We start from the raw sequence: 25,488 nt of genomic DNA on the forward strand, positions 1-25,488 counted from the left end.
ACAGTGACACTGATGTGACTCTGTGTCAAGATATACACACACACACTCCATGTGCACCCACCCACCCACATATAAAGGAAGAGCAGTAGTAGCACGCAAGTAGCATGCAGGCCATATCCAGCTGAGAATGGGTCAAGGATGGCCTAATTTAAAGACACTGCAAATCAAGGCAAAGAAGAGAGGAAGAAAGACAGAGAGATCGGTGGGTGGAGGGGTGGAGGGGTGGAGGAAGAGCAAGACACATCAATCGACTGAGTAAACTGACATGACAGCGCGAGGGGGAGGGATGGCGGGGAAGACGGGAAAAGGGTGGGACAGCAGCGAGGAGAGAGGATCGAAATGGACTAAATTTATTGTTAACTGCAAGAAAATGAAGCACGCTTCTTCTACAGGCCACTGGGCTGAGCAGAGAGGAAACTCTAGTCAGGCCCTCACTGAGAACGAACGGGGCCAAAACGCTGATTCGCCCGAGGAGCCAGTATCCTGTGAAAGATGAGGTGACAGTAGCTGGAAGTGGTTACTTCTCTGAAACATGAAGGCAATCTCCAGTCGGAGTGGCTGTAGTACTACAACACAATGTTTCTAGATTTGCTCTGACAACTAAGACATTATCTGCAGCAGTGACTGCGTGAGAGAAGTTCTCTTGGTGGAGGAGAACTCGTGCCTCTGAAACTTTGCATTGAGGTTACAGGAACGACGTCGTTTCGGAGGGACTGGTTGCTGTTCTGTCCACAATGGGATATCGACAAACTATTTTCATGATTTATTAATGATTTAAGGAATTTTTCACACAAATATGGGGAAAATTCACTGCTTCGCCAGCTTCTCAAATGGGAATATTCTGTTTTTTAGTCTTCTGCGATAGTAACCAGGGAGTTTTTGAAATAGTCAGACACAAGGATCCATTTTTAACCACCTGGTCTCTTGGATTGATTGACAAAATCAAATCAACAATGAAAATGTTACCAATCACAGCCATGCAGATGATAACCTACTGGATGTTAGCACAATGTTAGCCGCTGACATACATGCAGCTCACCACTGACTTACTAGATGAATTACATTGTAACTAGACAGAAGCCGGTCTTATATGTCATTATTACATACATTTTTCTGGGATGCTGGAAAGGCCATAATTTATCTGATAGGTTCTTTTGAGTCTATGAATTTTGATGACCTGAATTTCATGCGACACCCAAAATAGACATACAAATTTTAAGTTGTTCCTCCAGGAGTGAAACCCTTCAAGCAGCCCAGCTGAAACTCTGAATGATGCTTAACAATTGCTGATGGGTCAACGTTCTGTCTGACTGAATGATGAGTTAGCTGATGAAGTTCTGATATCTAAATAATGTGCACCTGATAGTCATGATGATCAAAATTAGGCTTTTTGGAGGGATGACACATGGTCCTTTTAAGCAACCACAGGGGATCAAACATGCTTGAGCTGGAGTAAATGTCAACTTTAATCAGATAGGTAGGCTATTGTGACAGCCTGTGTGGCGCATGTGTGTGTGTGTGTGTGTGTGTGTGTGTGTGTGTGTGTGTGTGTGTGTGTGTGTGTGTGTGTGTGTGCGTGCGTGTGTTAACTAGGCGTCTCCATGCCTCAACAGGTATGTCATCTGGCTTGATTCCTGCAATGCATCTCAGTCTCAGTTTGTTCATGACAGGACCTGGTCCCCAACCCTGCCTTAACTGTAACTGTTATTCCCATGTGACTCTGGGTGTGGCATAAACATGCTAACAAAAACGACTGGCACCACCCAGCCACTCAGTATGGAAATATGCAATTTGTCAGTGGCGTGAAACAGCTGTGCATCTGTTCTGAGAGGTAAATAAAATAACACTGAATATTCCTCTTGTTCACGAATGAAAAGGCCAAAATCGACCAACCACCACTTCCTGACTTCTCTCCTCTCCCTGTCTGTTGCATTCGACCCCCTGACCATTTGTTATAGTGCTTTTGTTGGTGACTATTTTCGGCAAATTAATTTCGCGCTGTAGTGAGTATTTATCTCACCAGGACAGGGTATGTGGGCTGTGTGAATTATCTACAGCTTCCATGTTTATGGAAATGAAGACACATGTCACCCAGTGCATTAGTGTGGCTGATGTGTCTTTAACACTTTTTTTGGGCAACAATGAAAGTACATGCACAGACAAACAAACTATATATCAGGCTACATATGCTACACCTCACCATCATGATGGATCCATTGTTGGTCTTGGTCTTTTTATAGGTTTTGCACTTCCAAGATGTGGATAGAAACATTATCTATTATAGCAAAGAGGTCATAGTCATCATAAACCATTTGTTATGACCAACTCTGTCCTTTGAGCATATGATCCTTACAACTCAGCCCTGTTCCTAAATCAACTTTAACAGCGATCGTAGAGGAAGACTTTGCGTGCCGACACCATATAGCTGCAGTGTAGGATGCTGCCGGGTCCCATCAATGCTAATGATTCCCCTAAAGCACAGTCTTAACACACACATACACAGAGACCTCACAGGTTGCCGCAGTACAGCCGGAACTGACCAGCAAACTCGTCCTGCAGCAGCTGGAGTTGCCAAAACCTGACTGCTCCCCTCCATAGCAACACCCTGAAGACTAAGCAGCAGCCCACAGACAATAGTTTCAACTGAGGTCATTCACTGCGGGGGGTCTTGCGGTCTATCTATTTGTGTGTGTGTGTGTGTGTGTGTGTGTGTGTGTGTGTGTACGCGCGCGTGTAATTAACGTGTGGGTGTCTGCGCGTGATTGCGCGTGTGTTAAACGGGTGGGGGAGCTGGAGACGCCTTTTTCTCCAGCTTTTATGCGAAGTGCATTGATGATGATAATAATAATGTGGCATCTGCGCACTTGAGCGGACAGTGAGGAGAGGTGACATTATTAAGCCACTGGCTGTGATAATTACAGTGCGGCTGCAGAGCTGTACAGCTGCGGAGTGACCCCTATACATTACCTGCATTTTAGGACTGAAGCTCCAGCACAAAAACTGAGGATGGCAACCACACCTCGACCATGAGACATGAACAATCACATGGGGCCCAGCCTTTAATTGACTGTGAATCGCATGCATATGGCAGCTACAGAACCAAGCCATTTTCACTGAGAATGATATTATTGTTATTATTATTATATCACACAAACATCACATTCGGTCTGTGCCTTATAATCATATGGTTCGAAATCTCTTATAATATGGTCATTAGACAGACACATTTTCCTTAGCCAGACTTCAGGTCATCTCGACGTAAGTAAGCCTCTCTTCGAAGGCGTCAGACAAAACCGGTATGAACGCTTCTAGTCCCACCAACGCTTCAGTTTTAGGCGTTAAACCACCGCATTTAGACCAGCCTAGCAAGGTTAGCCAGTTCCACTGAAATATGATACGCTCGGGATATAACACTGGCTATTTACGAGTTGGATTAGAGTAAAGGCAATTAAATCTCTCACCTTCAGGTTCCGCTCTGAGTCGTGGATAAGGCTGTGGTGCGAGGAGAACCGGGGTGAGGCTGTTTCTTGGGTATTTTCCTGCCTGATAGGTGTGTAGCCTGCCGCATATGCGGCTTTTATCATTGCACCGCTCTCTCAGCGAAGCCGCACTCACACTTCTCGGTGAGAATAAACTAGACAGAGAGCAGTGAGGGCAAGGCGGCGGCTTCAGTCTCGGAGAGGAGCTTCCTGCTGGGGGACCAACCAGGTACGAGAAGTCGAGTTTCAGTCAAGCCTTAGAGAGAAAATTCTCCAATAAAAATCTACACCCGAGCAGGAGACCCGCCTCATGAATACGACGGGAACTTTCCGCCCCAAAGCTGGCACGAAACGGGTGCGGCGACGAATGGTGTTCACGGTTGCACAAGAGTCTCCGCCGTTAGCCAATGCAAACGAGCAAGAGGCGGGGTCATCTGTGACTGACGTATACAACAGCCAACTCGAGTTCAGCAGCAGGTGTCTGTGCGGCAGTCTCGCGCTAAAGTAGGGAGATTTGCGCGCTCTTTGTTTACCACTCAGTGGCGGCGAGTGTCCGCAGACGCAGATCTAGGATCGGATTTGTTTGAGTCCCCATCCACACACAACCGACGGTTTACATGGAATGATCTGACTCTAGGCGCGTGATTCAGATCATCCCAGAAAATCCGACTGAACCCGTAAAGTCGAGGTACCAGGGTACTGGGGCTATGGTAAATGTTTACACCACTGGGAAAATATCAAAGAGGTTATAGTTTTCCTTACAGATAACATCTATTCATCATACTAAACACATAACTTGGTGGTCTATATATGAATCAACTATAATGAATATCGGCTGATGAAGACCTTGAGATACGGTTGAAAGCGCCTCAAAAAGCTATTAAGTGGACCTTAACGTGATGTTATTTATTAGTCAAACTAAACTATACATTTAACAGTATTTTAAGTGATTAATCTGTGTAATGTAATTGTGACCATAATCATAATATATTCATCTTAGGCTGAATATTTTACAACACAAATGTACTGGATTTATGTACTTTTTAGCCAGTCACAGGTGGACGAGTGACAACACTGACCAAGAACAGAATCAAGTCTAAAAAAAGACCTGAAATATTCAGTATTTACATGTGTCATGGATTTACATGTATCCTGGCACGTTAAAGTGTTATCTCCTGTGTTTAAAAGTTAAGAGTTATTATATGGTTGTGATTATTTTCACAAGGGGTGTTTTATTCTTCTGATTCATCAGCAGTGATAGTTAGCGAAAGCTTTGACAACACAATAAAAAGAAATCAAAACAATTATATTTCAGTTTTCTCCTTTGCATGTCAAAGTTGTACAATTCAGTTGTCACAAGATATTTATTGGTTTATTTACAGTAGTTTAAACATTCTTCCACTTACTGCTGAAAACAAACAAAAAAAACCTTTTACACCTTACCCTTGGTTTTGGTACTGACTGCATTCTGTGACAGGCAGGGCTATCAGAGAAAATATGGAGTTGTGATAATTCTGAGTAACAAATATAAAACTGTAATTATAAATGCAACAAAGATTATGTGTGATAAATTACAGTTGCCATCTGGGTGACATTTTTAAATGGTCAGTCAGTGTATGATGTGACCTACAAGAAGAGCTACCAGGAGAACAAATAAAGAAGCAACCAATAATCGCCATTCAATCGCTGTTTTATTTGCTCTACAACACAGTTGAGTTTCATTTTGAAGTGCTCTGTGCCTGAGGCAGCTCTGAAATTAGATTTCAATATTGGAGAAGAGAGGTTTCCTTTTCTCTTTTGAAAAAAAAAAAAAAAAAATAGGAAAGGTAATACAGCTATTATTGGTTTCCTCTCACTATTTCATTAAAATGTATGTAGTATTACAGTATACTATGTATTTTACACTATGTATATTATAAATACCAATGGTTTAAAAAGTGTAGTATGTGTACAGTGAGCTATGAATCCTAAACAACCAGAGAAATGACCAAATAATAATCAATCTGTCCATTTCTTTCCGTGGTGTTTAAAAAGCATTATTGTTGTTAAAGCGATGGTGCCGAAAGGTCAAGTTACATTTCATGGAAGAGGAGGCTGGGTGAACGACATGACCCACCATGCAGCCTATAAATAGAACATGGTGGCCATGAAGGAGAAGTGTAAGGGAGGACACTAACATAGGACAGCATTAACACAAATTGTAAAAGATAATATGTTATCAATACCTCAATCCCCCTGAGGTGACTATAAAAATATATTTCAATAACTGGAACGAAACACTGCAACTGATGCATTGAGGTTAGCCCGTGCCGATCCAGTTACACTACTGTGCTGTTGTAGAGCTTCATTAGTGATATTAGTCTTCATGAATTGCTTTTGTGCAAAGTACAAATAACAAGATCACAGGTTGTGCATTGGTCAGGCAAATTATTGGTCAACACTTGAAATCATGTTGCACTCCTGACACTGAGTTACCTTTCCTTTACCAACACCTTCTGTAATCAAACACTTAATACTTGGGTGGCAATTTACTGCAAACTATTACAGGATCTAAAATAAACAAGAACATTCCAGGTGCTTTGTAATATAACTACAAAGTGCAACTACTACATATTCGACAATACGATACACCTTAAAGCATCTTCGTTATCAGTGCACCTTCATATTGAGACTACTCAGTTACTGAGCAGATTCACAGTAATTCATCTGCAGACATTTTTGTCTACTTAGAACAACATACTGCAAATGTTAGAGTGATTGAAAAACACTCTTGCATAAATAGCATTATGCAAAAACACAGAATAAAAATAAGCTTTAAGCACATTTTAAAACTTGAAATTAACTGCTGCAGATGAAGGGGCAGTCGTAAAATCTCAGGTTTGTTATGAAGGCACCACTCACTAGACTGTTCTCACAATTTGTGAGAGAAACCAACTGTAACATATTAGAACTAGATTAGGGTGTCACATGAGTTTATGGGCACTAAAATACAGAATCATTTTCTGTGGATGTGGTGTACTTTCAAGTTCAATCCTCATCCACTTGTGCAGATGTTAGCTAGTTGTTTTATTCTCAGAGACACAGAAATGGAGAGCCATGTCATCATTGTCAGAACACCTCCCCCACTCGGTCCAGCTCAGTTATGTTCTGGTGATTTTGCAGGTGACTGTGAGCCTCCAGTGCATTTACAATGAGTCAATGAGAGCAACCACGTTTGCCTTGGATTCTGTCCGACCCATCAAGGGTCTTCCTTGTGCCAAGACACTTCACAACTTCACTGTCATAGCTCAGTCACTAAGTGCTAGAATTCAAAAGTAACAAAGCAAAACAATACAATGTGGTTGATTTTAGCAACACAGAACATGAGAAGATACTCTAGATAGTAGTGCAAGAATGTATGGTAATCAAATGATCTGGACACATGCATCATCATCCGTCACCATGCATCACTACCATACTTCCTCTGACCACACGTCATTTACCTCAACACAAAATGTTAGATTAAATAAAGCAAATGTTACAATCAGTGAATATTTTTCATGACACATAGAAAAAACAAGCCAAAAAAACATACAGCATGTAACATGGAAAAGAAACTGCTCAAAACTGCTGCTTGTTTTCAGCTGTTTCTCCTTGTTACGCTTTGGCTCTACAAGTAGCCTACGCTAATAGTCATCTATATTCTCAACAGCCATCAGCCGCAAGCTGAAAGTATCACACACGTATGTGCACTATCCATACTTACCATAAGAAAATAGAGCATTAAAATGATAAATCAGCATCATAGTGGAAAACATTCCTGAGTTGTACCTCAGTAGGTACACTACCATTCATTTCACACAGATCAGACAGCTTGAGGTGCAGTTACACGTTAGAGCCACCGTGGGGTGCTGTTGTATATTCTGCCACTTGGGCAATAAAATCAGATGAGCATATTGTGGTAGTGATGGGCCAGATGTGAGACTCAGCAGACAAGTTTTCAATGATCTTGGAAGATTGCCAGGACCAATCAGACAACTAGGTCAGTGTTGTGACCCATTTCCCCTATAGACAGACCCCAACCCTCCCACTGTTTCTGTCCATATTCTTTGTATTTCTCTGTGCAGTCTAATCTGAAGAGTAGTACTTCTCTAAATCTTCCAAACCTTTAAACATTCTTATGAATCTCATTACTTGCTCCTATTGTGGACTTCCTATCCTTTATCCTGACCCTATCTACTTTTAATCCTGTCTCTCTTGGTCTGCCCATTCCTACCTTTCTAACCCTGTCTTTTTGCCTGTTCTTTCCACTAAACCAACTTCAACTCTGTTTTCCCTTAAGGCCTCCTATCCCACAGGTTCAGTGGTAGTGGAGATGTTCTGCCAAGGATTGCCTTCGGGTCGGTGGGGAGGGACACTCAGGGTCTTGGTCAGGCTCATCATCAGGGGATACCAGTTGCATTGCCACTTCGTTCTCATAGCAGAATGACGAGCGTGAGCTCTGAATGTACTTTAGCTCAGCCAGCTCTTTAGCGCTGCATGAAGGTGTGTTCGGGATTTCATATGTCCGATGGAAGAATGAGTAGTCCACCTGGAAAAAGAGCAGAAAACAAAAATTTTTCAATACACATGTTATTTGTATGATAACAAGACAAGAGTCTACAGCCATGTAAGCACTTTTTGTGGCTATATTTGGGTACAGCTGTGCTTTGAGCTAAACACTAATGTTAGCATGCTAATATGCTGGCATGCTGTTGTCAAGCAGGTTAATGTTTGTCATGTTCACCATCTTAGTTTGGTGTGTTAGCAGGCTGACATTTTCAACTCAGCACTAAACACAAAGAACAACAAAGGCTGATGGGTGTTTGGTCATAAACCAAAAGCCCTGGATATATCAAAATTTAAACTTGTCGATGGCACTAGATGTCAATTCTGGGGATCACCAGAGTCATTATGATACATCGTTTGGGAATCGTGAATGTCGGTACAAAATTTTGTGCCAATCCATTTATTAGCTGAGATATTTAATTTTAACTGACTGACTGACTGACTGACTGACGTCAGCATCCCTTGGACCACACTGCTATTATGGCTAAAAACATTTATTGTATACATCCCTCCCAACTGCAGTGAAGTAACAGATACCACTTCAGACACAGCATTTAGGGAAGGGACAGATCCATACGCTTCTTGTACATCTCTGTATCCTTCTGCTCTGACCTGGTAGCAGTCTCTCCTCTCAAAGAGCACTGGTTCGAATCGGTGTCCCCAGAGGATTTCAGAAGCCAGATAGGAGCTACGGCACTGTGTGGTCATGGCTGTGGCCTCCACCATGCCCTCAAGTATGACCACCACCTCCATCTCAGAGTCATTCTCCAAAGTCTTTTTGTCAATCTCGAAGAAAGGTGACTCGTCGTTGATCTCGTGGACGATTGTCACTGGCGAGACCAAGAAGATACGGTCGGTGCCAGTGTCAAAACCCACGTTGATGTCTGCGTTGTCCAACGGGAGGAACTCTCCCTCTTCTGTCACCCTTGGCTGAAGTTGGGAATAGAGAGTAAAATAAAGTCACAACTTGGTAAAACTTTCCACATTAGTTGTTATGATGATGCAAAATTGATTTTCACACATGGGAAAATATTACATGGAGACTAGAAACGATTTCCAATATGAAACAAACAAACAAAAGAAAAAAACAACAGCAAAGGCAGGCAGGATATTATCAAATGAAATGAAATGAAACTGTAATTCTGGCTCTAAAACCCGAGACCATGGTTTGGAAAAGAGGGAATTCACGTATCATTTTAAATACAACTGAATCTAAAACTGAATGTTATTTCTTACCCTGACACAAAAACTTAGTATTTGATTATATTTGGTAGAATTTGACAACACAAGTCTTAAGTCATACAACCCATGCATACGCTTTTCACTCACCCAACCCTTACTATGGAACAATAACCAGTACCAGTATTTAGAATTGTATTTCTTTGATCCTCGCAAACTTAATCCCATTTGCCCTATCTGAACTTTGATATGGTCACGCTATTGAGAGAGAGATCAAATTGTCTATGCTGTAGCCTCAGTGTTCCACAGATTCTGACCCTCCGGACAACTCTGGCAGCATGCACACATGCATATATACACACACGGCATGATGACAAAACATTAACAAGAAAGGAAACATGTTTAAAACTACCCACAACAAGGCCAGGCAGTGAGGTAAACATAAGCATATACAGTACAAATAGTACAATAACCCACATAGAGTACACACAAGGGAAAATGAGATGACGAAGGACAATGGTTCTCAGTTAAAGAATTGTGGGCAAGTTAATCCATGGTAAATCTTCCTAACCCCCTGAGGGAAAATAAAACAAGCTCTCATTAACGACAGTCCACAGAATACAGGCCAGATGGTCTCAGCATTCTCTCATTCTCTCTACTGCAACCTTTTTTCCTCTACTGCTATCTCTCACAGCAGCAGCCTCTATTTTTGGTACATTCTTTTACGTTCCTTGTCTATTTTACCATCTCCAATTTACCTCTTTGACCCTTTTCTCAAAAATGGAAAGGCTTCTGTCTTTTATCATTGCCATACTTTCTGACCTCATTCTTTTTTCATTATCATTATCAATCTCCCTCCACTTACCTTCAGTAGTTGTGCTCGAACATGTGCCTCTACCAGGTGGCTCTTGCGTAAGTTTCCGACCCTCCACATCATGCATAGTTTCCCATCCCTCAGGGCCACCACAGCTGTGTCAGAGAACACCAATGTCTCGTTGCGCTTCTTAGGCTTGGCAATCTTTGCCATGACTGCCCCGATGATGAAGGCGTCAATAATGCAGCCCACAATGCACTGCAAAACGACCGCCACCACCGCCAGGGGACATTCTTCGGTCACGCTTCTGAATCCGTAACCGATGGATGTTTGCGTCTCCAAGGAGAATAGAAAGGCCGCCATGAAGCTGTTCACCTGGAGGAAGCACGGCTCCTCAACCAGTGCCTCTCTATCAGACTCTCCTCCAGACCCGGCCTCACCTGATGCTAGAGAGGAGCCTGAGCTGGGGGTAAGTCGAATGGAGAGGTCCCCATGTGCGGAGGCAATGAGCCAGAAGGCAAACCCAAAGAGCAGCCAAGAGAGGAGGAAGGAGAGGGTGAAGATGACCAGCATCCAGCGCCAGCGGATGTCCACACAGGTTGTGAAGAGGTCGCTGAGATAGCGCTGGCCCCTCTCGCTCATGTTGACAAAGGTGACGTTGCAGCGTCCGTCCTTGCCCACAAAGCGTTGTCGGGGCCGGCGACTTGAGCGCCTAGTGCACCGGCGGCTGGTACTGGAGGGGGAAGAGAGTGAATCCTGGTCCGAGGATGACCGGCCTTTACCTCTTCCTCCTACACTACTGCCTTTTCCACTTCTTAGTCCTGAGCACATTCCTCCTGCTCTCACCCCGCCTTCTCCTGCTTCTCCTCCGACTGACTCTCCAATGGCGCTCTGCCTCCGTGCATTGTTGGTGTTGCTCTGGAGAGGTAACGTTTTGCCGTTCAAGGCATGGGTCGGGGAGGGGCTGGTTGGGGTCCCTGACCCTGTTGGGCTCCCCCCTGCCCTAGCCGTATCTGCAGCACTCTGTGCCAGCCTCATGACCTCCTCCTCCTCTACTGGCCCATCCACCACAGCACTGAAGCGGCGTTTCACACGTGCTGCTCCCATCATGTGCTATAAAGTTTCCTCTCTCTTATGGAGAAGTTCACAGTCACTCAATATTCCTCAGTGTGCGTTGATTTGATTGTCGATGTGGTAATTAGCACCTTGCCACAGTCAATCACAATTGAGTGTGTGGAGCTAACAACACAGTCCGTGTTTAAATCCTTCTTAATGAAGAGATAATTGCAAGCCTATAGTTATGAACCACAGGGCAATTCCCTCCAAGGCCATTGATCAGTCACTTATGTACTTTCCCAAACTTGTAATGCTGTTTCACAGTACAGTTTCTACTTTCAGTGACATATCCTTCAGCAACAAAGTGGGTTTTCTTGAAGTATGTCCACAGGTACATTAATTAACAACCAATGTACTGAAAATATAATACTCACTCAAGTAAATAAAGTGAGGTGAGCTGAAAAGAAAGGTGTTCGCACTAGTCCAAGGAGCCTAATTCTGTGTTTACAAGAATTCTTCTGACAAGGAGTGGTAGGACTGGATTGACCTCAACAGACATCACAAAAGCATGCAGGATTGGTTCTGTTCATTTCAAAACAATAAAAGGGAATCCTCAAGCAGGTATCAGTTGACAAACGCCATAAACTGATAATGCAATGGAGTAGGAAACATGTCAAGGACATACAGTTCATGACAGGGTACCTTCCATAGTATTGTGACAAAATGCAAACAAGAAAGGGAAATCCAAATTAACTTTGCATGGGACGATATGATGAAGTTATTTCCAACATGCAGTCAAAAAAGCAAAAAACATGCCAATTCTTACGATCCAGGTTCTTCCCAGTGTCACAACCGCTTGTTATGGGCATGAGGAAACAAAGAAAACAGTACTTTCAGTCCATCAAATGCCTACTCTCATTATTCATCATTCATAATTCAGTGTCAGTACACCTTGGATAAAGCACAGGCTGCAGTAGATATGCAGTTTAACAAGTCATGAAAATGTCACTTTTCCCCAACAAGAGGGTCCCAGCTGAAAGAACCATGTTTTGTTTGCCATTTCCTGTTCAATCATGTCACTGCTTTAACAATTTCACATTGTCTTTCAAAGGGGCTGCATATCTGTTTTATGGCCATTGTCAATTTGGTGATGACTTGTTCTGTGCACTGAGTGTTCAGTGAATAATATTGACTTGACCTACACGGCTGTTAGCAATCACCTGCAACAGTTAGTCTCTCAGAGCAGACGTACCTCATTACAGCTCAGCATTACGGCTGAGAAATCGCCTATGCCTGACAAAAGATAAGAAGACGGGAAGAAAACAACAAAACAACAGAGAGAGATTACTTTGATTCATCTCCAGCATTACTTTTCAGCTTTAAGTGGAAGATTTATATCAAGGGAAAAGGTAAGCAGGTCACCTGAGGGAGGTTTTTTTTTTTTTTTTTCTTTTTTTACATTTTTCTGGAGGTCCGGAGCCAAAGCTGATAGATCAGGTGTATGCCACAGAAGGAGAAGAGCTGAGAAGTGCCGAGAACTAAGGTGGCTGAGAGTGTAACTGAGTTTGGATTGTAGTGTCTAACTCAGAATCTGTTTGAACCAGATCACAAAAGGCAACCTGAACACCAGACAGATTTTCCTCAAACAAAATAGATGATACTGCAGATGCAATGTGAAAATAACCTGCAGGAGACACTTTGTAGTGCACCACAAAAACTAAAAGAATACATTAGCATGCAAAAATCCTTAATATATAAAATATTAAAAACTGGCTAAGCTGAAATATAGCAAAAGAGACACATGCAAATAAATCTGACAATGAAAAAGTATACTTGTATTTACCTTGCCCAACCATTTCCAGAGTATCCACATCCAGTCCCTTTGGAACGGTGGACAGAAACAAACCCTCAACCGTAACCCTACACTGTGGTGAGAGAACTGAAAAACAATAGACAAGAGCTACTGCTATAACTCTACAAATATAGAAGAGGCCATTTCATTCAACCAGTAACAGCAGGGTAGACAAAGGTCTACAACAAATGGAAATGGGGAAAGAGATCCCTCCTGAAGTGTGACGTGACATAAGGGTTCATCTTCGCTTGTGTGTGGACCTCCCTTTATGACACATGGAGCTTTTGGGGAGAGAATCTCAGGAGAAGACAACAAAAGAGTCCGTTGGTTTTTCGTCTCGCTTTACTGTCGGTTGTCTGTTTTGTATCCCTTAGGACCTTCTTGTTTAACACACTGCCAGTCTTAAAAAGAAATGAGAACAAACAAATAGAGAATGAAAATTAAAGGTAGGGTAGAAATTTCAAAATTTCTCTATTTTAAATTGTGCACATACTCACACTTCTATATGATAAATATGTGGATAAGTGAATGGTGATCACAAACCTCCCGTTTGTAGAGTATGTCTTTGGTTTTTTTCATGCAGTCCTTGGATTGTTACTGGATTATTTTATCAATCAAATGTGGTAGAAGTTTTCCTATAGACAATCTTAACTTGAAGAACCAAACTCTGTCATGATGAAGGGAAAACCATCACCCAGACATGGGATCTGTGAATGAAAACAGAGAAAAAGACAGAAAGCCCTTTTCAATTTGTATTTTCTGAAAATCACTTCTGCACTGGACTTCATCTACTGGAAATCAGTGTCTAAACACACACCATTGTAATTCTAAATATCTCACAGAGTGAGTATACGAATGGGCATTCTGAAGTGCACCTCACATTCATCAAAGTATATTTCTATTTATTGATGGATATAGACCTTTATAGGGAGGACAGTTATTTTAATATGAAGAAGTTCTGAACTACAGTGCCCTCATTTTAGGTCAAGAAACCAAGTGGTACAGGGTGGGTAATCTTTGATAAATAAGCAATTGTGGATTAAACCCAATAGATTGGGAGAATTGGAGGGGATTTTCTTGAGTAAAGGTTGAGACTGGGATTGTATCTCAGATGAAGGACTGGGATAAACCAGGACTGTGGGGTGGCTAGGGGTGAGGAAGTAGCATGTCTTGCTGTGGAGATGGCGATATGCTGTGGATTACAGCTGCGCTCGTGACTCCAGTAATCTCACCGATGATTTTGCTAATCCTTTGAGGACTTATGTAAGAGCCACCACTGAAAGTGATAAGAATCTCTACAAACACACACAGGTAGGATATGTTGTGGCATAAACAGGATTTGGGATAATATGGTAACAAAGTTCACCCTCAACAAATTTATGCAGACCTGTAAATATCATTTTCACCTTGAGTCAATTGGAACTGATCAATATGGTTTTAAACCTCTTAATTTCCAACGACTGATAAAACAGATTCTTTCATGTTTATGTTGCTCAATGTTCAATTAATGAAAAGATGCGTGAGGAGGCAGTCCTGACCTTCAGGCCTCTGCTGTGGTTCCTGCCATCACTACCAAATGAACATGCTCTCAGGTTTGCTATCTCTGTGATTGGATTGAAGTGTCACCAGATGACTGACGACAGTCGTTCGAGGAGGTGATGAGGGAAGTGTGTGTGTGTGCATGTGTGTATGTCAGATTGCACGAGTCCTCGTGTTGCCTAACCTTATCACGGTGAAGTGGCAAATGTCTCAGATTACATTTTATATAAGAACATTCATGTAGGGGTGTCTGGGAAAATTGTCCATGCAAAGTTGTTGCTTCACACTGTCAGGACCCCCAGAGCAGCATTCGAGCTGCAGTCCTACCTTATATGATAAAGGCTGAAACGTGACAGGTCCTTTAACCAAACAGATCTTTTACAGCAACCACCAGCCCTTGATATTAGATTATACAGTGGTTATTTATATTGAGTCCAGCAAGCCAAGAGAATAACCTTGAGTTTTGAATGCATGACAGAAAATAATGAGGAACTGGACATTGTTTATTTCATTTGACAAACATTTGAAATATCTGAATATTTACCCTTGTTCACGGCTGACCATTGAGATCTTCCTATTTAACACAGCTAACTATTAAAATCATTAATAAACCATTCAATAACTGCAACAATCAGTTGGTCAATTGGCAGAAAAAACTTACTATTTATTTGTTATGATCAATTAATGATTTAAGTAATATCTCAGGAAAAAATGTTACATTTTCTCCTGTTCCATCTTGTCAAATGTAAGAATTTGCTGCTTTAAACAATATTTATGGACAGTGACTGAAAGACCTTTCAAAGTTTAACTGTAGTCTGAGTGTATATGAACCCAAAAAATGTACAGCAAAACATCTACCTTGATGATCACGTTCAGAATTCTCCCGCAAGACCACATTAATCCACGTGCATTCCTTATTTTTCTGTTTGTTTTTTTCATTGTGGGTTTCTCTCCATCTATTATCTCTCTGCATAGCACCTCCCCTGTCCTCTTTCTATCCAGATTATCTGACCATATTAAGGTGTTATGTGGTCAGATTAGGTTTGCAGGGAATATATTTTCAGTGTCATTGAAAAAGGCACTGAATAAACCATGTTCTTCATTTTGTCTCTCACTCTTCTTGCCTCCCATGTCACATGTGACCAGTGACCTATTTCCTGCTTTGTTCTGTTGGTTTGGGTAAAATAATTTTCACAAGATAACGTTGCTTTCTGTATCGTTAAACTTGGTTTGACGGTTTCATGATGGATTAATCAACACTGTGCACACAATGTACAGTACAATACAAAACCCTCAGAAGTGACCCTCTACATATAGAGACATCAATACTGGTTATTGATCAGTGGGGATTAGAAACCAGGGCACAGGCTGGGTCTCACTCACAGTGTCAAATTCCTTTCTGTTTCGGGTCTATTTTCTGCATCTTTTAATCATTCAACTAACCTTCTATCAAAAGATTTTTATAAAATGTTTGATGTGCGCAAGAGCTGTAGCAATGCCTGAAAATATCAAACAAATGCAAAGTTGCATTACAACACTGCAATGACTTTTTGCTTTTAGTCTGTCTGATCAATACAGTTCTAGTGAAGTGCTGATCCGGTGGCATCATTCATATGCTGCAGCTGATAGTTGCAACACCCGAGGATCAAACACTAATGGGTGTTGTGTCATAAAGAGTAAAATCCAGCTGAATATTAGGTGATATTAGACTTTACTATATGTCCAATGCATTATAATTTTATACCAAGGACGTCATTCATGCTGACATTTTCTTGGTGGTGTTGCACTAAAGAGTGTAGATGAACTGGAGGTCAAGAAACAAAGCCCACTCAGATTGGGAATACCATGACATGGTCACATCTGATTGTGTACGGTCAGGGCTGGTTAGTGAGTTGAATACTGTGAGCTCTGAACGAGGCAAAGATTTGGAATTCACTGATGAACACGCGCACACACACACACTCTCTTCTGGAAACATCTGATAACAAGCACAAGTGTGCGGAGTCATCTTGGCGCCAGGCCTTATTCCATCTAATTGAAACTTTTCTGCTGCCGTCTCCGCCTCAGCTGTGTGCAGTGATCGAGGTCATTGTGTGATGATGACCAAATGTTAATCTGGGGAGTTAAGATGGTGCAGGTTGCAACGTGCTGGTTCAAACTCTGCACAATTCTTTTCTAATTAAGAAAATACTCAGAACACTGACAAGTACACAATCAGGACTAATTAGACTTAATTACTTTTTACAGCTTTCTCCTTACACCTCAACTATTCTTTCAGTAACAGTCACATTTATAGTTACTCCACCTCAACTCAGTGAATAAGTGTACTCTCATGGAGGCTTTTTATCTAACTGTTATCATACAGAAACACCATGGAGGCCAAGAATGTCTGTGCTTTCAATGTCTTTTTTTAATGCCATTATATCAACATCACAACGTAATTATTTTGAGAAATTAGATAATCAACCTTTCATCATGAGAAAACAAAAGGTCATTTCCTCTTATTACTTATGTTTATCAGAGATCAGGAGTGCCATGGAAGCATGCATAGATGGTCTCCTGACCACTGTAGCAGCTGAATTAAGATGAAAATGTCAGATCAAGGAGTGCCCATTATTGATCAACGCATCAGACTAATCTATTTTCATTTGAGTGCACATGACATCCCGCTAAATTAGCTTGTTGATAAAAGTCCAGGCTCACGGTCAACAGGTGTCTGTAGCCTATGTGGAGATACTATTTGGAGTCACTATGCACAGTGGGACAAGCTTGCAAGTCTCACAGCGAACTGGATGGCCTTAATGTCTACTTCTGCCATTATAAAAGGCGATAGTTAAGCATCTACTGGCTAAAGTAGACAGATAGAAAGTGGTCAACTTCTCATCTTTGGCTACAATAAACAAAGAGTAACTGTAACTCAAATGAACCAGACACTCACTCAAGTTAATTATCCCCTGATCTCGAGAAGTCCGCTTTATGTTTTGTTGAGATAACGAGATAAACTAAATCCTTATCATGAGAAAACAAGCTTTGTTACAAAAGCATGGCCATTCTCCACTTCCATACCTTTCACCAACATAGAAAGCAAATTTCAATAAAACAAATGATCACAGATCTCAATCAACACCACTCCAACCTTGCATCAACAACAATTACAAATTTGAACTTTGTCAAAGGCAGTCTTTCTTTATGTAACTGTTAGAGTCTTGTCACAACACTGCACAAGTAGCAGAGTTTGATGTTGTAGCACCATTGTTCCACTCTTTAAAGGAAGTTTGGGCATGTACACATTTGTCATGAAAAATCACGTTATCCTATATTTTAAGCTTCTACAAACAAACTGGGGCATGGCGTTTGAAAGGCGTGGGCATTGACTGGGTAGAGACAGTCTAGCAAAATCGAGTTGTATCATGGGAGGTGTAGGATCCAGGATTTTTGGAGCTTGACCCAAAATACAGACTAAAGGCAAGATATCTTGGCCTCTGTATCATCAATTTTGACCATGTTTTGTCTTATTCATCACTCCCATGTGGCTTAACATTACAGGAGGTTGATGTGGATATGGAGGTTCAGTACTAACTTGCTGGAGTACCCTTTATCATAATTAGCTACAATGCTCACTTGCCAATTGCCTTGCTGTGCATTGGTCATAAGATATTCTGAAATATAGTTAGTGTAAAATGACTGACATCAGTAAAATAGCCTGTTGAGTTGACTGAGGTTTGATTCACTGGACAAATCAAGTCTTGTAAAATGGAAGCATGAGCACCTCTTAAAAGAGAATCAGCGGCTGTCGTTTAATAATCCTGTGTTACTTTGGTCTGACCTCCTTACCCCATGTGCCTCCCTGAAACCCTCAGCAATGTCTTGCCACTTGATTTAAACTTGCCTTCCCCACCAGTGTTGACACGGCTGCAGTAAATGTTTGAACACAGCACATTTGGCAAAGAAAAGAGCATCCTGTCAAATGACAACACATGTGTACGCAACTTTAAGTGTTTGGAGGCAGTTTTTCCTCATTTGCTCAGGATGATTAGGCTGCATCATTTCAAACCTATTTCAAAACGCAGCTGTGTTTTTCTATCAGTTCACAACTCACAAAAATGAAAAATGAATGGATGGATTACAATCTAAAACATCAGGGCACATCAAGCTCTCTGGCCTCCTCATCTGTTCACTGCTCTCTAACATTACTGCTCACTGTTCCCCCCTCACTACCATCCTTTTATTTTTCTTCACCCTCCAGCTGTGCACAGCAGCTACAAGCTATGGTCAGATATGCCAGAGGTTAATGCAGTAAAATGAGTAAAATGGCTTTGAAACACATGGGAGGAAAATAGTTTGAGCATCCTTTTGTTTAATAACTTTATTCAGATCAGATTCTGAGAGAAGCACCCTGACAGATCCTCCCTGTTTATGTCACGCGTCCGATCTTCAAGCATTATTTGGAGCCAACAGTAGAAACCAGAAGTCAACGGTGATGTGATCAACAGCCAGATGTTGAAAACTGCATAGCTTCTGTCTGATGCTTTTCAGATTATGAGTTCATATATACGAATTCACCTGCTTTTCAATCGGCCACCACAGTTTACAGACAACACCACTGTCAAATGCCCCTATGAAAATAAAAGAAAGAAAAAAAACTAAACAAAAGTGGTGTTTTGACAACTTCTTGCGCAGTGAAATTCAGTCGGCACTTACCCGCAGTTGACTTCTTCCTCCCGTTAGTTCAGCGCGTTGTGACGACGTGAGTTAGCTTTAACCTCCCTCTTTAACAGAATTTAACAGTTCATCACTAAAAAAAAACACCGATTCGAAACCGGGCGCGAGCCGTCCTGTGCTGCCGGTCCTGTCAACTGTCCGCGAGCCCTCAGGTGGTGGCTGAGCGCGCTCACGTTGCGATGCTATCGGTGCGTGCCCAATCAAAGACTACCACGCGCCTCTCCGGACTGCCAGAGTGACCTTGTCACACCACACTGTCTGATTAATCAATGTTAAATTACAGTTTAGATGTGCAATACACGCGGATTACTGAACCCGGATTACACATTTAGTTCTTTAAAGACTTTTTTTCAGTAGACTTCTCACATACTGAACTCCGATGATACAAATTCCTAAAGAAATAAGCAGGTTTTTTTATTTAGTGGTCTAACAATTATTTTATATCTCAAATTCATTGCTGATTATAGCATACATGCCTCATAGTTTGCCTCTTATTTGTGTTGTCTGTTCACCTTAAAATGCCAGGCTGCAGTTCTGACTGACTGAACTGTAGTTTAAGTTTACTGTAACACGAAAATAAAAAGGTTGAATATTGTTATAAAACCGTTGTGATTTCATTTGTACTGCTGAATACTGATGATAATATTTCCTTCAGTGATGTTTATGAAGGCCCTACTGTCTGTGTGCTTTTGTCTGAGAGACATCATGAATTTTATACAGCAAGGCTTGGCAGTCACTAATTATAGTCATGATTGCCTGTATAGCTCATTTGAATTTGCATGTCATTTTTAATTTGAAGGCCAGACAGAAAGACAGAGAGACGAGAGAGAGACAAAGTGATCAGTGACTATAGCCAGATTACTGAGTTACTTTATGAGTGTGTGTGTGTGGGAGAGAGAGAGAGAGAGAGAGAGAGAGAGGGAGAGAGAGAGAGAGAGAGAGAGAGAAAGCAACTGTGTGTGTTTACTAATACTTAATCTGAATTAATCTCAGTCCAGGCGCCCAAGAAGTGACCTATGATGTCATGAGCTCTGTCATTCTATGGAAATAAGGATCAGATTGAAGACGTAATGCAGCAGCCACAACAATCAGCTGCATCCTACAACATCAGTATGTAAACATCAAACACCGTGCATTTATGAAAAGCAGATTACTGAAATTGTGACCACAAATCTATGTACTCTTAATCTGTGTTTATGACATGACAATGAACACAATCAATCTTATATAGATTACATTTGGAACTGGGAACCGTCTGTTATTTTCAAATTGCATAACTGTTTGTGTAAAAACACTAATTGTAATTGACCCATGGAAAACTGTCCAGGAGGAGGGCACAGAGGCAGGGAGGGAGAAGGTGACGGGGAGGGCATGACGATGTCAGATAGAAAGGCGTGAGGTTTAAGATAATGAGAGACATAAACGAGGAAAAAATGCACTTACCAAATCATTCTGTTCTGGTTTTAAACATGATAACTGGGGCTCTGCTGGTGGCCTCTGGGTTTAAGGCGCTGACCAACGCCATGTCCCTGGTTTGAATGCAACCAATGGCCATTGCTGCATGTTCTTCTCCATTTCAAGTCCAAGTCAGCTGTACTGGCCATTATTTGATTGCTGAGTTTACGTTATTACCATCTCTATCGCTCCACCAAGCCAACTTTCCTGCACTTTATTAATGAAATTCAACAACGCTTATCTATAGCATTGAAAAATGTGATTGTTTGTTGTTTGATTTTGTCTTCTGTTTTGTTTTTATTTTCCATTGCCAATGTGTCTATTTGTACCATCAAGAAAGTGAAAGAAACAACAAATGAAAGCTGAGAAAACAAGTAAAATGTGTTAACTGTGACTGAACTTCCATGGGTGATGTCAGTGACATTTGGCTTCATTTGATTGTGGTAAAGTTTTGCAGGCATTGCGGCCTAAAGTAAACAAAGAGAAATATGTACATCTGGAACGAAACTTTCTTTTTTACTTGTTTGACTAGAAATGAAGCATAAAAGCACCAGCAGTGCTCATTTTAACTGCTCAACAGTGAGTCAGCGTTTCCACTATTTAGCCTCAGTTGTGGGCTGCTCTCACAGAGTGATATTTACAGTGAATCATTTAATGCACGACAGTAATTTGGAAACTTAATCTGATATATGTGCTGCAGGAGGCGGAGGGAGGAGGGTGATCGGCTCACTGAAGCACAGCATAATTAGTCAGTTATTATTATTGGATGAGTTTGTGGGGATGCAGTACTGACTATGAGCCACAAGTGGGCAGATTGAAACAATTTTTGGCATCTGTGGGTGAAGTTAAAGATCAGTGCCTCAGTTTACTGGCTGGTGATTAGCTGATCAGACTGGATGGCTGCAGATTGACCAGGGGCTACACACCTGGTTTCTGAGGGTCTAATTACAAGCCAAGATTTAGAATCAACAGCTGTGCAGACACTAAAGGAGCAGAACTTCACACCTCAGGGTGTTTTTATGACTTGGAAGCTGCTAATCAGAGACTTCTAGAAACTATTCCTGCTTACACATTTTGGTTTAGAGAATTTCTTTTAAAGTAAAAGGTTAATTATAAACCTGGAGCATGTAACATGTGGACACCAGTATAAAGATTTGTGATTGGAGTCATTTAATTGTTAATTACCTTTTACAGCAATTCATAGTCAATCATGGAAAAGGCATTAGTAAACGACCCTGATTGGGAAGCAAGCGTTCATTTCCCTGCTGGCTGGTTAGATGCTTGCTGCTATGAAAACGTGGGCCTGTGAAAGGCTGATCTGATTTCTGCAGATGGAGCAGCAAACTTAGGTTCAGTGTCCTGTAACAGGTTCCAGATTGTGTCATGGTTACATGAGGTCCAAATCTATAGCTCTGTGATTTCATGAGTCATATTGGTTCAATGTGTGGTCGTCCCTGTGCAGACTGAGCTCAGGGGCTAACGCAGAAGAAAGATCCCCTGCAGTTCAGACGAGGAGGGTGAAGTGCACACAGATCCTCTCATGTCAAGGATACTGCTGAATCACAGCAGGATAAAGGGTCACAAGACCTACAAAGACAACTTAGTTTAAAGGGCTGCAAGTAGCGATTATGTTTATTATTGATTAACATGCTGATTATTGATTGATCAATTCATTTTTTGGTCTATGGTCTCCAGAGCCAAAGCTGACATCTTAAAATATTGCATTTTGTCTAACTGATGGTCCAAAGTGGTGCAAAGTAACTGTAAGTACATTCACTTTTACTTGAGTATTTCCATTTTAAGTTACTTTCTAGCTCTAATTCATGACATTAGACAGGCAAATATTGTACTTTTCACTATATCTATCTGACAGCTTCAGTTACTGCTTTGTAGATTAAAAATTTACACAGAGAACCTGTATTGAGTTTCTGAAACAATATATTTGGTAAAGGTAGAGGTTGAGCTGACAAATGGTGATGCATACAAAGTGGTATTAAGTATTAACCAGCAACAACACTCATAGTTACGGTATAGTGACAACAATCAGGTAACTTTAGCATTACAATGAAAGGGGGCATTCTACTGCCTAATGAATACTTTTTATACTTTAATCATTTTATATTGAAGTAATATTTTGAGTGCAGGACGTTTTACCTGAAACAGTGTATTTTACAGTGTGATATTGTTACATTTATTTAAGCAAGTTAAGATCTAAATACTTCTTCCACCACTGGGTTTACTATCGTATAAAACTGAGAAGTTCAGATAACATCTACATTTGAGAACCTGGAGCTGTGACACTTATTTATGCTTTAAATCTAATTTCAGAAAAATGTTGTATCCATTATCAAAATAGCACATTATTTTTTTGTCCATCAATCAATCGTTTCAGCTCTACTATTTTCAAATGTTTAAGTAGTCGTGCTGTACTTGTGTCTTACTCAAAGGCAGATGCAGGCATGTCAATTGTGTGCAAAATATACTTGTTACAAAGCAATGTGTTAAAAAAAAAAAGGACAAGAAGAATGAGTTGAGGCTAAATCTCAGGATGTTCTGACTCAGTACAAACATTTGGCTTGCAGAACAGGACTACTTTGATGTGTAACTGTAAGTACAGACAGGCAGGGGGGGTGGCAGGGGGGATCAATAACTCATCACAAGTTGTGAATCAACTTGCAACCATTCATCACACACAAGAAAATGTCCGCCCATTTAATCAAGACTACGAGACTGAGGACGGTCACCCCGCAAGCAATCTGTCAAATTGCTCAGAAATGGGTCAGCTAATTAATGAAATGAATGAAGAGAGCAAGGACAGCCAGGAAAGGGTTAGAGAGCTGATGATGTTTACGTGTTGGCTGTTTGTCATACTGTGACTACCCACTGATTGGACATGTTACAGCCCCTTCATTTAGGTGTGCCGCATAAATAGATGAAGACATACAGAATAATACAGCCTGTTTTTTCAAGGGAATGTGAGTGTGAGCTCAAGCTCCATTTTGTTTTTACATGCTCAACCTCTTGTGAACTCCCAGTAGCACAAAGACAGCTAAGGGGCCACTTGGCCCCATGATATCCAAACAGCTGAGGTGCAGAAACCCCAGAATACAATATGTGTCAGAGAACATTTGTACTAATGAAATGTGTCAGTATACAAGGATAGACTGTAATCCAGTGATTAACATGATCATTATTATGTCCTGTAACGGGTCTCCGCTGTGACATTGTAGCAGATGGAGCAGCAGACATCCTGCAGTTTTCTCTTTCTATGAATAAAACATATATCACCTGCAGGAATTTATTAAGGGAATGTTGTAAAAGACTAACATACGTTGTATACGACAGCTGAATCTATCAATTGAATAGCTGATTCATAGAAATACAATCTGAAACCATTTTAATAAAAGATTAATCATTGGAGTCATTACGGCTCAATGCTTCATTCTTTGTCATTTATAAAATTAAACTGAACATTTATGTGGTTTTGGCCTGTTGGTTGAACAAAACAAGCCATTTAAAAATGTCACCTCAGGTTTTCAGAAATTGTACCAGTTTCTTACATTCCACAAAGTAAATGATATAAAGAAAATAGATTAATTCATAATGACAACAGGAGTTGTAGCCCTTCATACAATGACAATGAATATGACCAAAGAAATAACTATTGGTTACATGATGAACCTGATGATATTTCAGCAGGCAAATACACAGTAAAACAGCTCTGCCTTTATGCGACAAAAAATGTAAACTGATAAGTGAGTCAGTCATGTAGTCAGATTTGACTATTGCCAGGAAAGGATTATTCTACAACCTTAAATGCAAGCAAAAAAACCCCCATATATATTAAATATACTTATAATCTTGGCAATGTTGGCAATGTTGGCTGTCCTTATTTTACCTGCTTCATTCATAATAATACACAGGAAAGCATATGAACACAAGATTCTGAGATTTCATCTTCAGACCTTATTTGCATATTAAAGAGTGCTAAAAACTAATTAATAGGGAAAACATGTGCGCTGCAGGTCGGAGCACGAGAACAAAAAGCCCATAGCTCAGGTAAATGTAATTAGAAATTATATAAAGTGTCTGCACAGACTGAGATTGATGTGCTCTGACAAAGACAAATAAACAGAAGAGCACTCAAACACTTTCACTCTTCTTTCCTGCCCCCGACTCCCTTTTTTCCATGTTTTCACGTTAAAGTTAAGCAATATCCGTTTCCAAATGTCTGCTTTCACAGTTCATAATCTCTCCTGCTCCTTTGTTCCACCTCCATGTAAACCTGAGACCTGCAGAACACCTGATATCATTTCATTAAAACTTTTTTTTTTTTTTGCCATCTTGGCACTCGTGCCCGCTTTTCCATTTCCATCCATTAAGTTGTTATACCTGTCTGTCTCCCTGTTTGAGGGAGCCTGGCCTTCTCATGCCTCCCCCCCCCCCCCCTTCCTATTTTGGCATGCCTGTGCCAGGTATTTGTTCAAATTCCTCACACCCCGTGGGGATAGGTATGTCCCCCCTTCCACCCATCCCTCTCTGGTCTTTACTGCCTGTCTCTGTCTATCTTATGTACGCCAGCACATGTATGAAGCAGCCAACGTGGACTCCCCACCACCAACATGAGGCGTACAGCCTACACATTTTACTGGCTAGTCACAACTAAATCATTTCCAAGTTGTTCAGCCTCTTGAAGCTGGCAAACCACACCTGTGGGTTATACAACGGCCAGGCCAAAAACAACTCGGTGGATAACAGGCAACTGTAAGTTGCTTTTGATAACTGCTGAAAGGCCCGTTTATTCT

General features: G+C 41.1%; 2 protein-coding genes across 8 annotated transcripts in view; both read right to left on the reverse strand.

Annotated features, from left to right (window-relative positions):
- The window catches only part of myh14 (myosin, heavy chain 14, non-muscle), a 29,990-nt gene extending 26,379 nt beyond the window's left edge, over positions 1-3,611 (reverse strand). For all 5 annotated transcript variants that reach the window (XM_076736602.1, XM_076736600.1, XM_076736601.1 and 2 more), the window contains exon 1: positions 3,462-3,611. The gene's annotated coding sequence lies outside the window, so the exon portion shown is untranslated. The remainder of the gene's footprint in view (positions 1-3,461) is intronic.
- A 1,706-nt stretch (positions 3,612-5,317) lies between these two features.
- kcnj14 (potassium inwardly rectifying channel subfamily J member 14) lies at positions 5,318-19,297 on the reverse strand. 3 transcript variants are annotated; one of them, XM_076736609.1, is made up of 7 exons: positions 19,208-19,297; positions 13,511-13,674; positions 12,959-13,368; positions 12,368-12,408; positions 10,111-11,970; positions 8,679-8,996; positions 5,318-8,049 (listed from the first exon to the last, which is right to left on the reverse strand). In XM_076736609.1, the coding sequence occupies exons 5-7, from the start codon at positions 11,167-11,169 to the stop codon at positions 7,819-7,821; spliced, it is 1,608 nt and encodes a 535-aa protein (XP_076592724.1). In that variant the 5' UTR covers positions 11,170-11,970; positions 12,368-12,408; positions 12,959-13,368; positions 13,511-13,674; positions 19,208-19,297; the 3' UTR covers positions 5,318-7,818. The 3 variants fall into 3 exon arrangements, with proteins under 3 accessions (XP_076592724.1, XP_076592723.1, XP_076592722.1); XM_076736608.1 differs by having other exon boundaries at positions 10,111-12,408; XM_076736607.1 differs by having other exon boundaries at positions 10,111-12,706.
- Positions 19,298-25,488: the final 6,191 nt, after the last annotated feature.

The sequence above is a fragment of the Chaetodon auriga genome, chromosome 8 (genome assembly GCF_051107435.1).
Source record: "Chaetodon auriga isolate fChaAug3 chromosome 8, fChaAug3.hap1, whole genome shotgun sequence".
Taxonomy (NCBI): domain Eukaryota; kingdom Metazoa; phylum Chordata; class Actinopteri; order Chaetodontiformes; family Chaetodontidae; genus Chaetodon; species Chaetodon auriga.